The 15,973-nt window shown below is 40.0% G+C and overlaps 1 protein-coding gene across 4 annotated transcripts in view; it reads right to left on the bottom strand.

Moving 5' to 3' along the window:
• The window catches only part of RALYL (RALY RNA binding protein like), a 244,981-nt gene that overhangs the window by 107,051 nt on the left and 121,957 nt on the right, over nucleotides 1-15,973 (bottom strand). For all 4 annotated transcript variants that reach the window (XM_033155497.1, XM_033155494.1, XM_033155495.1 and 1 more), the window contains one exon: nucleotides 13,982-14,260. In XM_033155497.1, the coding sequence (XP_033011388.1) occupies nucleotides 13,982-14,237 (256 nt within the window). In that variant the 5' untranslated portion in view covers nucleotides 14,238-14,260. Of the gene's footprint in view, nucleotides 1-13,981; nucleotides 14,261-15,973 lie in introns of those variants that run through there.

The following is a 15,973-nucleotide window of genomic DNA, read 5'->3' as shown; positions in this document are numbered from 1 at the left end:
ACATCTCTCCTAGGATAGATACCGTGTCAGGGAGAATTGGGAGGAGCAAGTGACACAAGAGATGAAGCAGGGGCTTGGGAATGCTGCAGAGCCCTTCAACTGCCCAGAGGCTCGGGAAGGAAGCTCAGACTCTGGAAGGGAGGAGGCTTTCAAATCAGCACAGACAAGGAGGCCCCCGTAGTGGAATGGAAGGGGTTAATTAACTAACCTGTATATATTTACCTGAATGTATTGTTAGTCCAGAAGTATAAAAGAATTTTTAAGCTTTGCCTTATGAAACCTCTCTGTAAAGCTGTGAACTTTGATCTGCATTGTACTTCTTTCTGGCAAGCTATGACTAAGAGTCTGGAGATAACACAGAGAGTAACTGTCCTTGGACAGAGAGGAACTGACTGTGTAGGTCAGAGATAGGATGGCCTTGCTGGAGTGCGCATGAACCAACTCAGGGCTAAATGTCCTTTTGCCTTATATGTACAACAGGAAATGTACAACAGGAAATGTTCCTTATATGGACAAGAGGAAGATTTCTGGGGTGGGAAGAGAGCCAGAGAACTGTCTATAAGAACTGTCTGAAAATTGACTAGTTTTGTACTTGCTTGGATGTCTGAACACCGCAGTACCTCTGCATGCAGGAAATAAATCTTTCTCTCTCTGAAGCCAGCAGCCTCAGGTGTCTTTCTGCTTCCATGTTTTCTCACCGGGCGCAACCATGGGAACCCGGAGGGGCAAATAAGGCTCCAATAATATAGTGTTTTAAGGTTATATCAACTCTCTCTCTCTCTCTCTCTCTCTCTCTCTCTCTCTCTCTCTCTCTCTCTCTCATAACCTCCTATATCACTGTCACATGATGTGGCGGCGGACAGAAGCTAAGATGTTTTTTAAAAACCATTAGACAAATTCCTAGAGATATTTCCTTACTAGTTACTAATTGATAGCTACTAGCTACAGTGGCTTAATGAAATCTGCATTTTAATACCACTTGGAGCACAATAGTACAGTTTATTTATTTATTTATTCCCATGAGGCAGCCCAAAGTGATGTGCAATATAACATATATGAAATATTCATTCACATATGTGCGTACACACGCAAACGAAAATTTAAAACAATCACATGTATAAAAACATTTTTAAAAAATAAATACAAATATAAAAACAGTTTAAAACAGCAGTACATACATAAAATCAACTCAAGTTCAAGACAGATAGCAACTGAGATGAACTGAGAACTTGTTGAAGGAATAATAATAATAATAATAATAATAATAATAATAATTTATTACTTATACCCCGCCCATTTGACCAGGCCACTCTGGGCAGCTTCCAATTAAATTAAAAACATGATAAAACATCAAATGTATTCAGCAAGTGCCAAACCAGCAGCAACAGTGGGGAAGGTGCCTTTCTGATATGCAATGGGAAAGAGCTCCAGAGAAGAAGTATCTCTCCCCCCCCCACCTTTACCACTTACCACTTTGGGGTATCTCAGGGTTGATAACATGTGAAAATTGCTTAGAACACCGAATGCTTTAAATATTTAAATGGAAAACCTGGAGCCCCAAGAAAAGTAAAATATTTTTTCTTTCCTGCCCACACCGCCGTGTGCGGATGGCGACTATTTCCCAAGCAACTGCTACAATAAATAAAGCCCATAAGTGGCGTGACAGGCAGCCTTTTTCTCCCTCCAGCCTGGCAAATAGCTGCTTGGCATGCTTTAAATATGAGCCCTGCAGAGTAACAGCTTTTAGTGTGAAGGGAAAAATGCTGAGCAGCAGTCAATTTCCAGACTAAATGAGACATAAAGGTCATGAGGAGGAATGGGAAAATAGTAAAGCTGCTTTTACCTAAATAAATAAAGATCTGAATCAGCCATAATCAAGGGATGCATTGTGCAGCACCTGTACAGTTGCATTAAGTGGTTCCTCCAAGAACTACTCTAGGAAACTATTTCGTTGAACCCTAATGGCAGCCATTATTTTCTCCGAATTATGTTTTTCCCGTTTTTAAAAAAGTACATATCTGCATTTAACATAAAATAGTATATTAAAAACTTGCTTCAACTCAGTGGTGGCTTCATCCCCTGCAGCATATGGGGAAATGACATTATTAAGTATAATGGCTGAGTTACAGATTCAGCAAGAAAAACATGCCTAAATTTTAAGAAAGACAATTGTGAGCTGTTACCATATGAAACAGCTGGAGAATGCACCATCCAGTTACTTTTCTTAATTTCGTGCCACTTTCAACGTTGTTAATGCCTGAATCACACTGACGTGTGTGGCAGTCGGCTTGGATTTTGTCCGACCAACTTAATTAGGAGTGACACCTCAATCCTAAATGCAAACCCAAGCTAGACATTAGCTGGGGCATCAGGGAAACTCTGTGTTCAAATTCAAATTCAAAGTTAGTGTTAATCCTGCTGATATCTAAGATGGGATGCTTAGATTTAAGACAGATTTTATATTAAGCAATTTTCAATGGTATTGAGGAGAAATTTAGTGGACGACACAGATCATTTCACCAGTCCAAGGATCTCTATTTTCCTCATTATGCAAGTAAATTACCGGTATATGGCTAAGCTTGTCTGGCTAATCTCTGAAGAACTCAATGGAATTATCATATTCACAACCATAATTCTGCTTCTGCCTTCTACCAACTTTGGAACATTAGAAGCACATATGATGATGCACATCCTGCCCCTCCCCTCTCCTTGTCTGGCATGATTGGGAATATCCATATCCTAGTTTAAACTAACCACAGTTTATCACTGCAGTCAAACCAAGCCAAACTATGCTTAAACTATGGTTTGTTTAAATTAGCCAAAATCTTTCCAGCAACAGTGGATGGTTGGTGATGTTCTGTTAAATATAATGACCTCCACTTTCATATTTTGAATTGCTCTTAATCTGTATATTGTGATATTGCTTTAAGGTTTTTTAAATTAAAGATTTAAAAAATTAAACTATAAAGTCATCTTGGGGCCCTTTCTGAGCCAAAAGTTGACTCATAAATAAATATGACTGTTTGGTCGCCAGATACTATTAATGCACATTCTGCTATAAATTTCCTTATGGGGATAAGAAATCTGCAGCTCTTAGAAACAAAATACCATTGCAAATAAAATAATAAATGCATTAATTTGGGGTCCACTTCCCCTTGCCTTCTAAGTACTGTGTTTTAGGCTGCCATGTGCTCAAGCTTACCCTTGCTATCATGAAGGCTGAAGACTACTACCATTTCAACAGTTGACCAAGTGTTAAGCACAACTGATTGGGGATAGCAGGCAGTCCCCTGGCTCGTATACTGCTCGTATATCCTGACCCATCACATCAGTGTGAAAGTTACAGGTGGGTAGCCGTGTTGGTCTGCCATAGTCGAAACAAAATAGAAAATTCTTTCCAGTAGCACCTTAGAGACCAACTGAGTTTGTTCTTGGTATGAGCTTTCGTGTGCATGCACACGTATCTGAAGAAGTGTGCATGCACACGAAAGCTCATACCAAGAACAAACTCAGTTGGTCTCTAAGGTGCTACTGGAAAGAATTTTCTATTTTGTTTCGATCAGTGTGAAAGTCGCTAATATATATCTGCACACATTGCTACATAAAGTGATATATAACCGCAGTGTTGTTTCATGAAATATTTCCCTTCATGCATAATTCTATTCCAGCAAGCACCCCATTGACGTCAATGAGACTTTGCATAGCTAGATTAAAGAGCTGCCTTCAACTGACTCTGGTGTGCTCTGGGTCTAGCATTCTGCATTTGTATTCCTTGCTATATTGCATGCAATTTCAGAGGGAATAAGCATGAAATTACAATAAAAATATGACGTCGCAGATTCCTGAACTTCAGCACCCTTCCAATTAACTGAATGTGAGCTGTAACAGAAAGAAGCTCTTCAAATTTAAGCTCTGTGCCAAGTATAGCTGTTTCATGAGCATGGTTTTAAGTCCTCTTCCAACACCGTGGCTATTAATTTAGTTAACGTTCTATCATTATAAAACCAGGCCACTTTTGAGGCTTTCTAATAATGAACTAAGTGAAATTCTTTGCTAGTTTTCAGCTGGGGTGGTAAATAGTGGCAAATGGCCTGAATAAAATATTTAAATAGATACAGATATATACATAGATTTTCTGCACTGAGTCATATCAACAGGATATATCATACTGCTTCTGGCATTGTTAGTGCTTTCCGCCCCAAAGCATTTTATAAACTCAAAAGTAACATTTCTGAAAAATTCTAAAGACTACATGATAGCAAATGCTGGTATGAAACAAAATCCCTAACACTGTCTATCTAACCTAGACGGTGAATATATTTTCTTACTGATAGTAGTATGACAATTGTGTGCAATATTCAAATGAACCTAAGGTGTTCTTAAAAGGAGCAGAGTCAGAATTTAAAAAGCCATATAAAGGACAGTTTGTTCCCATAGTATTGAACCATGGTTAAGTATTATGTCTAAATGTGGCCATACAATACAACAATTCAACTAGATAGCAGAGCACTTTCATGTCACCTGAGAGGCTGTATTTGTGTTGACAACATCTCCAAAATGGCGAGAAGCTTACAGTAATTTGAAAAATACCTTCTGAGGCTATGAAAGGAATAGCCTTATTATAAAGCACTTCATCTTTAGTGAATATGTTTTCAAAATAATGGATTAAAACCAATATACTGAGGCGATAGCCCTATACATACATACTTACCTGTTAAGTCCCATTGAAATAAGTGGGGCTTACATCTGAAGAGACACGAACATGATTCAGCTACTGCGGGAGGGATACTGCCTACTATTTGTGCCCTTCCATAAAATGCTTACAATAATAAAAGAAATACCATTGTTTCAGGTTGAAAAGGAGAAGATCTAATAGGAGCCGACGAGTCTTCTTACATAAAACCAAACAAACAAAACACAAATGTGTGTCTTGTTCTCAAAGATGGACAGATAATTTTTCAAAAAGCATTCTTTCCCACAAGAGGTGGTCCTTGCCAGTGAGCAAGATGCCAAGCCTGCCTAAAACTACTGATGCCCCGTATTGCTATCACTCTTTTACTAGCCCTTCAGCCAAGCCAGATGAAAACAAAAGCAGTAGCTTGGGAACACAAAAAGACACAGCCCATTTCTTCTAAAGCAAAACACTTACCAGCTGGTTGCAGTGTGGGGTGGGAGAGGAATGGGAGGAATACTTGAAAATATAGCTGATATATGACAGGGCTGGGTGAGGACCAGGTGTCATAGAACTGAATCCAGGTAAAGCTGCACCAAACCTTAAGGCAAGGTGCAGCACCCATCATCCTTCACGATTGGCCAAGCTGGCTGTGACTGATGGGAACAGGAGTCCAAAAACGCCTGGAGGGTCACAGGTTTCTCACTCTGGGACTTTGATTTACTGTCCCTGATCTTTCATCCTTGTACCACCATAAAATTCTGCTGTCCTAGTTTTACTGGGCTGTTTTGCCATTTCAAAAGGGGCACTGTCTCATGTGTTTCTGGGCAGCCTTCTAGTCAAATGCTCTTTCCCTGCCAAATCTCATTTTTGAAACACAATACCATGCCCCCTCTAGGGCATACACACATGCAATTCAGTTTCTCAGCTCATCCCTAAATTTCTGCCTCCCCAAAACCCAGAGACATTTAAAGTGGGAAATCCGCTGGCCAGACCAGTGCCATATCATTAACAACAGACCACCCAACAGCCTGCTGTGAGAGATGTGAGAAGCACTTTGAGGGCAAATCACTTGAATCCATGACAAACTTGATGCTACAATTAGTTTGGGCCTGTTGGAGGTCACTGTAGCACCATTAACTTAGAACCTGTGGATCCGTTTCAGTTGTGGAAGCCTGAAGCTTTCAGTGGTGGGGCTGACTACAAGCGCTTCTTGAAGAGGTCTTCCTTGCATCCAAAGATTTGAGAGAACTATCCAGTCTCTAATATTCCCTTCCTGGGCAAGGTGACTGAGAAGCTGGTGGCCATCCAGCTACTGGTATGCCTGAAGGAATCAGATTCTCTGGATCAGCCTTTCTCAGCCTTGAATTACCAGAAGTTGTTGAACCACAATTCCCATCATTCCTAGCTAGCAGGACCAGTGATCAGGGATGATGGGAATTGTAGTCCAACAACATCTGGGGACTAAAAAGTTGAGAAAGGCTGCTCTAGACCCATTTCAGTCTGGTTTCAGGCCCAGTTTTAGAACCAAAATAGCCCTGGTCGCCATGACTGATGACCTTTATCAGGAGAAACAGGGGAAGTGTGACTGTTGGTTCTTCTTGATCTCTCAGTGGCTTATGGGGTGTGAGAAATTGGATGCACTGTATATGAAGGTGTGATTATACAGGAAATTTCAGGGTCATTACCAGAAAGCAGTACTAGGAGACAAATGTACTATGTGGCTTTGAGCTGGTGGGTCCCAGAAGGGTCCATTTTGTCTCCTATGCTTTTCAATTTCTATGCAAAGCAATTGCAAGCTCTCATCTGTGGTTTGGAGCATAGTGTTATTGGTATGCTGATGATGCACAGCTCTAGCTGCCCGTTCCATCTGAATCAGGAAAGACTTTGGAAATGTTGGGCTACTGTCTAGAAGCAGTGGTGGGCTGAATAAAGTGAATCGTGACAGCAAATATATTCTGTGGGTGGGTTGTTCCTGTGTCTAGAATTAGGTGGCAGGTGCTCTGTATGGGGAGTTGGCATAAGGCACCAGGCCCATTGGCAGACCAACTCTGTATTACAAAAGTGTCTGCAAATGTGACGTGAAGGCTGGCAGCAACATCAATCCTGCCATGTGGGAATCCCTTGCAGATCAGCCACAGGGCCTGGAGACAGACAGGCTGTGTATCCATAGCAGTGATCAGAGAAGAATGACCACTGGGAAGATTGCAGAAAGTAGAAATGTCCTGCACAACCAGAAGCCTTCATCTGCCCCAGCTGCAACAAAACATGTCTCTCCCGTATCATTCTCTACAGCCATAGCAGGTGCTGTAACCTTCCAACAGTTTGATTTCATCCCCAAAGGCACACTCCTCCTTTATCTCCTGAGACAGATGGATGCCAACCATATAACTATATATATATATGTTGTTGTTGTTGTTTAGTCGTGTCCGACTCTTAGTGAACCCATGGACCATAGCACGCCAGGCACTCCTGTCTTCCACTGCCTCCCGCAGTTTGGTCAGACTCATGTTGGTAGCTTCGAGAACACTGCCCAACCATCTCGTCCTCTATCATCCTCTTCTCCTTGTGCCCTCCATCTTTCCCAACATCGGGGTCTTTTCCAGGGAGTCTTCTCTTCTCATGAGGTGGCCAAAGTATTGGAGCCTCAGCTTCAGGATCTGTCATTCCAGTGAGCACTCAGGGCTGACTTCCTTCAGAATGGATAGGTTTGATCTTCTTGCAGTCCATGGGACTTTCAAGAGTCTCCTCCAGCACCATAATTCAAAAGCATCTATATCTATATCTATATCTATCTATATATCGTCTGCATAATGCACCATTTTTTTATTTGTTTAAATCATCTTTTCATTGCTCATGAGTTCATTCATCTTCAGCAACTGATAAAACTACTTTCCCTTCCATCTTGTTTTTAAGTGCAAACCTAAAGTACTAAATATTTTGTTTTGTTATTAGTTTCATATATATATATATATATATATATATATATATATATATGAATAGAAATAGAAATACCAGGCTTCTTTACCTGCAGCAATCCCATGTCCATTAAAAACACAGCCCCTGATCTCCTTCATTATGCTTACATAGTTATTCATGGAAGCAGGATAGTGGGTATAGCCAAATAACAGTGGGTGTGATGTCATTCCCATCATTCTTCAACAAAAATTGTCTGTGTTCATTTGTTTCTCAGATTGAAGGCAGCACAAGACCTGTTAAAATTTCTCCAAATCAGCTGTTTCATGGGGGGGGGGGGGTTGCAGGCTTTGATTCATGAAGTGTTCTGGATGTACTAGTAACACAGTTAGAAAATATAGGATTAATAAATCAAATGCACACCAAGCTTGGGTTGTGCAGGGGTCTCATGGGAGTGATGACTCAGTATCTTAACTATTTTTAGCACCATTTATTTGGCAGTTTATTGTCATTTCTGGAACACGGTCTGCAAGTATTTTCATGTTTTGCTTACAAAAATTTCAGCAAGTAGTTCATTCTAATGCTATGCAAGGATAGCATGCAATGTGCTAAACTACTCTACATGCAGTGTACAAGTTTGCTGCAGAGGATACACTCCAACAAGGTGCTGGGTGTTTCCTACATGAGATTAGGCATGTGATGACTAGAGGCTTGATGAATCTTCTCTGTAAAGGTGTCCTGGCTCTAGAATGTGTACCTTAGGGCCAGGTAACTGATGTGTATATTTTTACATCTGAAAAGGAAGGCTAGTGCGGCTAGTTTTCTGAGTTCCTGTTCATTTTGAAGCCAAAATCTGGGATGGCATTTCCCCTCCAAAATTTCACTTTTTCTAGGACCACAATCTCATGCAGCGCTCCCAAACATGCATTTTATGGTGCATTACCCCAAAAAAGCACTTGGGGGGGCAGGAACTACAGCATGAAATCACACAAAATCACAGTAACCAAAATGGCTGTCATGCTCTCGCGATGCAAAATGGGATGTCCCGGTTTTTCCAGGACAGTTGTGGGAAATTCCAGAGTTTATGCACTGTATTAGCTCATAAGGCAATGGAAAACCATCTCCCTGACCTGGCTGTGAATGACTTTCTCCAAAATTCTCACAGCCAGGTATGTGTTTATAATTATATAAACACTGCTGATTTAAACGGACTGGGCTATATTTAACAAATTACAAAACTATACAGATATATTTATACACCAGCCTACAGGAAATTCTCTCTTGATATATTATGGCCTGGTTCAGACACCTGGTAGGTCCCAGACAATCATTCATGGAATAGCTTGTGGCAGTTGATAAGACTGCAGCCCAGTGTGTATCATAGGTGCCAACTCTATGAACTGCTTTGGATTCTACATTTATCGTTGTTTGGTGTACAAGTTGTCATGTGAACTCAGTGCTTCTGGATAGGGCAGCTTGTAAATCTAATTGATAATTCACTAGATCATCAACTGCTGGGTTAAATGGGCTCATAAAGGTAAAGGTAAAGGGACTCCTGACCATTAGGTCCAGTCGTGTCCGACTCTGGGGTTGCGGTGCTCATCTCGCTCTATAGGCCAAGGGAGCTGACGTTTGTCCGCAGACAGCTTCCAGGCTGACCTTCTGATCGGCAAGCCCTAGACTCTGTGGTTTAACCCACAGCGCCACCTGGGTCCCTACAAATGGGCTCATAAAGACCACTAAAGTTTTGATTTTTTTTAGACTGCATAAATAGGCTACTTTAAAAAACAAACTTGAATATTCAACTTATTTGCTAGTAACCAATTATGCACCGTGGAACTTTCTTTCTTTCAGAAACGAGAAAGCAACTGTTACAAACATGTGACACGACTAGCACTGTCTAGAGATTCAAAACTGTAGTGATGAATTGATTCACCCTAGAAATTACAGGCTCCGCAAACAGGGTTGGAATGTTTTTCTTCCATGAGCCACTGCGAGCAGGAGACACTAAAAAGAAGTGTTTGGGGCAGGGGCATAAGATGTGAAAAGGGGGAAATGGCTCTACTGCCACATCAGGTATATGTTGAACTCTTACTAAAAGTATTCTTTATTGCCTGCCCCACACATTGTATGTTTTCTAGGCTTGTCATGATTTAGAAAGCTCCTGCAGGGCTCCTGTACTTCCCAAGAGGTTGTGCAATAGAGTGCGTTGTCCAAAATAATTATCTGTAACCACCGTTTTACCTGAGGCCATATGTCATTCTGTGCTCACTAGGTACTTGGAGACTGTGTCTAATTTGGACCTGAAGGCAGGCGAACGTGAATAATACTTACAGAGATAAAACAGGATGAAAGCCACCGTGGAACTAATTTATTAGTTTTAAAGGACACCAGCCAAAGAAACTGTAGTAAGTCCTTTGTTATTTATTCCAAGGACTTGAATGTTTCTCTGTGTTGGATTTCTTAGCTTTTTTTGTTTTTGTTTCTTTTAACAAGGAATTATGAATATATTTAGTAGCTTTAATGTATTCCTGCAAAAAGTTAGACCTTACAATGTACTCGTGTTAAATTCTAGATTATCGTGTGATCTTGCATCGGTGTAATTGGCTATAAGTGGATTTACAACAGAATAAAAGTGGTGGGATCAGAAGATGAACCAAACCCTACAGGCAACCTATTTCAATGCATCTAAAAAGCAGACATGCCTGACTCATGCATAGTAAGAAATGAGAAATTAACCTCTAAAATAAGTTCCATTCGTCATGCTGTCCCCTTATCATTAAATCATGTAATCACATAATGTTAACTTACACCCTAAATCATTCTGAAAATATTTGTTACGATTCAGTAGTGTCTAATGGGTGCAGGTGCTCTGATGGGCACAACTAAGGATACAGCACCCAAGGCCACTTCAGTCACTTCAATGGAGGAAAGGAGATATTTTGAATAAAATAGGCCAGATCGCACACAAGAGAGGTAGAAACAGTGGGAAAACGTCATGATGAAAACGGGTTTTTGGATCAAGACAAATGCCACTGAAATGTGAAACAGAGTGAAATCAACAGAACTACTTCAAAATAATGTGTTTAGGTTAGGGATTATTTGCTCAACATGATGTTGGCTACACCACTTAGCCAAACTGTGGTCTTCAAGAGATTCTTTGTATGCCTTTTATTTGAAAACTTCCTTGAAAATTAAGTTTGTCTCTGAAAAGCCACTGCAAATATATGACAGGTACAAGAGCAATAATTGCAAGGTGGAGTCATTGCTGGAGGAATCATTACCTTTCAAGTTAATGTTGGCTCACATCCTTTAATACACATAGTGAGGCCTGAAACTCTCATAGGTCATCCTTATGGCTCTCCAGTGAGGCAGCAGCCTATTGGATTAGGAACTCTTAGTGGTCCTTCACAAGCAGCTGCTGCCTGCCCCCATGGAAGGGTCAATTAATGCTGCACAAGCACACTTAAGACATTGATTCAGGGACAAGGAGAAAGAGAGAGAGAGCAGGGTTTTGGATTATGACAGCAAAGTAGGTTACTCGAAAGCCAGGCAAACCTGGCAGGAACATGATGAGAATTTAGCTGCAAAACCTCCAGCAACTGCAGCTGTAAATAAAACTGATTCACTGGCTGGAGCTGTGAACCTGTTGCGGTGGCCAGCACAATTCTGATATCCCAGTAACAAAAGTCCAATCAATGTAACTATAAATAAAGATATTTGTCAGGCTCTGGATGAACATGGATGGTCCCTTGCAAAATATTAATTTAAAGTACAGTATAATCATTGTGGGAAGAGTCTGTTCTCTGCTGTGTCCATCCATGCAATTTGACTGAAGGAAATTCTAACACCTCAGCTGGATACAGATATGTGGTAAATTTCTCCTCGCTGCCTGGGTTCTCTGTGTGGTTTGCCTTCTGCGGTAAAGAACTTCTTGGCAAATTGTTAGTATTCACCCTTAATTAATCTGTATTTTCTCATGGTAATAGTAATTCCTAATACTTACTACTCACATATTGTTTTTAATAGGCACTCTACACTTTTCACTCACATATGTTTAGTCCCAGAAACACCCCCTTTATTTATTTATTTATTTATTTATTTATTTATTTATTTATTTGCATAATTCATATATCACATTCTCATCACAGATTTATGTTCCCAGGGCACTTAGAAGATAGTGAGAAAGCAAAAGTAAAAATTTATAAGCTACTACTGATAGAATGAAACATGCAAACTATTGCAGCAAATTAAAACAGCTGCTCTGCGTTAAATAATGCTTACATTAAAAATTAATAAAAGCCTGAATGTTTCTCTGGTGCCTAAATGATAGTAATGAGGTCTCTAGGTGAGTCTCCTGGGGGGTGGGGTGAGAATTTTCCAAAAGTGAGGAGCCACCACAGGAAACGCTCTCTCCAGGCATCACCTACTTAACTTAAGAGAAAGGGAGCACCCAGAGGAAGTAGGCCCCAGATGCCTGTCTCAATGGACAGGCAGATTGATAGGGAAGAAGGCAGTCCAGCAACTATATGATATGGTAGACTAGCATTATTATCATCATCTCCATATTACATATGAGAGCATCAAGGCAGAGGTTGCCCATGAGGTCATGCCTAAAACCAGGTCTGAACAAGTGACTGTTCTTAATCTAACTGCACATGTTAGCTTGTATTTTTCTCCAATTTATTTACTGAGCTACATGGACCAATGGACTCAGCATAAGGTGGCATTGTATGCTCCTTCCCATGTAATTTTAAAGCTAAAAAATGAGAGAGAGATATAAACAAGTTGCTATACATCAGTAGAAATATGCTATGAAAGCCATTCAGTGAAATTTGTGGCTTCTGGGCAGCAAACCAGCATGCTAATGCATACAGTGCTTCACAATTCTTGGATGAATTTTATGGGTCACCAGACGGGATAAAGCTTTCTGAACTAAGTTCTTAACAACCGTATTTCATTTTACCTCATTATTTTGTCTTGCATGTTATCATGTGCTATCTAAGCCACCCTCCCCACCCAAAATACTAAAATATCTCATGTCAGCAACTGAGAAGTGTGTAGAATTTGTACAGATTAGAAAAAGGCTCAACCACAGAAAGGTATACTGAAAAGTAGGAAATAGTTGTTGGGGTTGTAATGCACACTGAGGTTCACTAGGGTGAAATCTGTGTGAGCTGGGGATGTCATGTGAATGGAATAAAACTATTTACTGTGTTTTGAAATACTTTCCTTACAGATAATTTTGATGACTTTCCTACCTGAGGAGAAGTGTGTCCTTCACTGAATTGAATCCTATGTGGTTGTTGGGTTTCCCCCCCTCTCCTGTGGGGTGTGTGTGTGTGTGTGTGTGTGTGTGTAGCAGCTGGTGTACCTGTAACTAGCTGATTCTCTGTTAAGTGCCATTCCCATCTTTCATTTTCATTCTCTTGCTCAAAATCACAACCTCCCAAAGGTGCTTTTTCTTTAAAAACACAACATTAAATCTGCACACCATGCATAGTTTGTCTTTGACATATACACACAGTAAATATGTACACCCCCCCAAAAAAAAATCCTCACTCATTGTTCCCACACAGAAACTGGAATATTATTTATTGGGTGATTTAAGTAACGGGTCAATTAATGCAGCTTACTGAATGCCCTATGTGCATTTATTTGAACTATTTATATACCATAGTCTCCAAGTTGTGAATTATAAAGTTAGAAGATGCAACAAATCTAAAAACTGGTTTGAAGTCCATATTGTGCTATCGGTTTCATAATTTTTGATCTGGCAATATATTGCAAATCTTGATGTGTGTGTCCTATGCAAAGATCATGATGCAGGAAAAATTGGGAAGCCAGCCAATGCTTCTACATAGCTCCATCCTTATTTTGGACATTGTGATCTATCAGTATATTACGATGTTTAGCTGGTGATATACTGCGATGTTGAAAACTGGATATTGCCCAGCCCATAACTCAATATCTATGTCAACCAGGAATCACCAACGTGGCACCTGTGGGTGCACATACACCCATGAGGGCCTTCTCTTGCACCCTCATGAATTAGATTTGGGGGAAAAAAAACATTCTGTTGTAGCCAATAGATGGTGGTGCATGTGGTGTGTGTGTGTGCACTTTATCTGGTTTGCAAAATTGCTAATGGGACCAAAAAGGTTGCCAAGCCCAGATGTACACTGTCTTGTTAGTGTATCCTAAGCATTCCTAAATTACGATTGCTACAAGAATGAGGTACAAGTCAAAACAAAGGAGAAGAGTAAATATGTCAGTTGTTTTCATTCAAATGGACACAACCTCCAAGTACATATAGCTGTAGGGAAATGGGTTTTACAAGGAAGAGTAAAAGCATAAACGACAGAACACATGGGATGGCATGCAGATACTCACCGAGAGGTTGCCCCGCGATGATCCTGGCATTCTCTCCTGCCACAGCAGCCCTTGCGTGCCTCTCACTCATATACTGTACAAATGCATAACCTTTGTGCACCGAGCAGCCAACTATTTTTCCATACTTTGCAAAGATCGCCTCTATGTCACCCTTTTTGACAATGGCTGTGTTGAGGTTGCCAATGAAAACTCTCGAGTTGATGGATTTGGGGTCATTCTTATTGGTGACATTACTGGTCTGTGTTTTGCCGGTCATGGTTGGCTCGCTTGACTTCAGCCCTTAAAACAAGACAACAAAGATTTATGTTCACTTGCATATATTCATCTCTAGTTGGGTATGAAGTTTAACACCAACACCAACAACTAATTGAATCTAAATCATGAGGAGTATATAGTTAATGATGACTGACCATTAGAAAGGTCCAGTGAAAATTATCAGAAACCAATTTTAAACCCTACATTTTTATGAATTTAAAACACACTCATAAATCAGGCCTTCTCAGATTTAGCACTTTGCCAATATTCACTGATTTAAACATGAAAGTTCAGTCAGTGGCTTATTAAATAACCATCTTTCCATCATGCAAAATAAGAGACTAAAACACTACTGTGTGTCAATGAAATGAACAGCCAAGGCCAGCTGAGGAGCAAATCTTCATGATGATGAAAAGCTTGCCTGCTTTTATCTGGCTCCTGTCAATCAGCGTACATTATCTTTTCCAGCCAGTTAAATACTGTAGATCATTGCAAGAAGTCCAGAGCAGGTTGACTACAGCTGCTTAGTGCAATCAATATATTTCCATTAGGAGCTAGAAATTTCTTCTTTGCAGAATAGCTCAAAAGGATAAAATTTGTTGTTGTTGTTAGTAGTAGCAGAAATAGGACCAGCAGCTAATTCTCATCAGTGACACAGTAGGTTCTTATCTGTCCATCAAGGCTGCCTCTGTGATTATGTGGTTAGATCCTGGAGATAGAATGGTTTGAATTCTTTGTTGTGACAATGAAACTGATGAGATTCAGTAGTTGGCATGAATAATTGGAACTGAGGTTTATGCTCTTTTTCTTATGAAACTGTTTAAGACCCCCCATACTGTACTGCAATTAATAAAACAATCACTATTTCATAAACTACTATCCTAACATTCCTGAGTATATCCTATCATTTGAAAACTGCTTCTGAATATTTTGGATATGAGCTCATAAATATTTACAGTAGGACACACACTTCTCTCATGTCTGCAATTGTCATAGCAACTGCCCACAAAACACTAGGGAATATTAAGCTATTTCTTCAACTTTTTTAACCACCCCCCCCAAAAAAAAAATCCCTGTAACAATTGTCTTTGCAGGAAAACCACTGAAGCTGTCCTCCTGAAACTTGGCAGGATTCATCACTCAGAAGGGGCAACATTACCTGCAAATTTCATCCAATTCTGCCCCCAAATCAAAACATTACAGAACGTTCCTTAAAAAACACACACACAAACATGCGCGCGCGCGCACACACACACACACACACACACTCACTCTTTAAATGGTCCTAAAGCTATTCATTTGTAATTTGGCAGGTTTTATCTATTCTGGAGGGGCTATTACGCCTGAAAATTTCATTCACATCTTTGGCATATATATAATTTTTAGAAGTTAGAATAAAGTTTTAGTTTACAGTATTCTGTGATTTCTATTAAGTTCCCTTCAATACTACAGAGCAATCTCATGCATGTCTACTCAGAAGTCAGCCCTGTTGTTTTCAATATGGCTTATTACCAGATAAGTATGTATATAATTATCACTTAAAAGATTTTTATAAGTCCTATGTGTATCCAAATATACATGCAAGTAAGTCGCTTGCCAGTTACACTAGTGGCCAAAATTGTGGAAACCTTTTGGAAAAAGTGTATTCCCAAGGTTTGATGGCTCATAACACCACTTTCTTTTGAAGTAATATCATAAAATTATATATCAATGGAAAGATAATTTAATTTATGGTAT

Source organism: Lacerta agilis, chromosome 7 (genome assembly GCF_009819535.1).
Source record: "Lacerta agilis isolate rLacAgi1 chromosome 7, rLacAgi1.pri, whole genome shotgun sequence".
In the NCBI taxonomy this organism is placed as follows: Eukaryota; Metazoa; Chordata; class Lepidosauria; order Squamata; family Lacertidae; genus Lacerta; species Lacerta agilis.
This window is presented reverse-complemented; position numbering and strand designations above follow the sequence as displayed.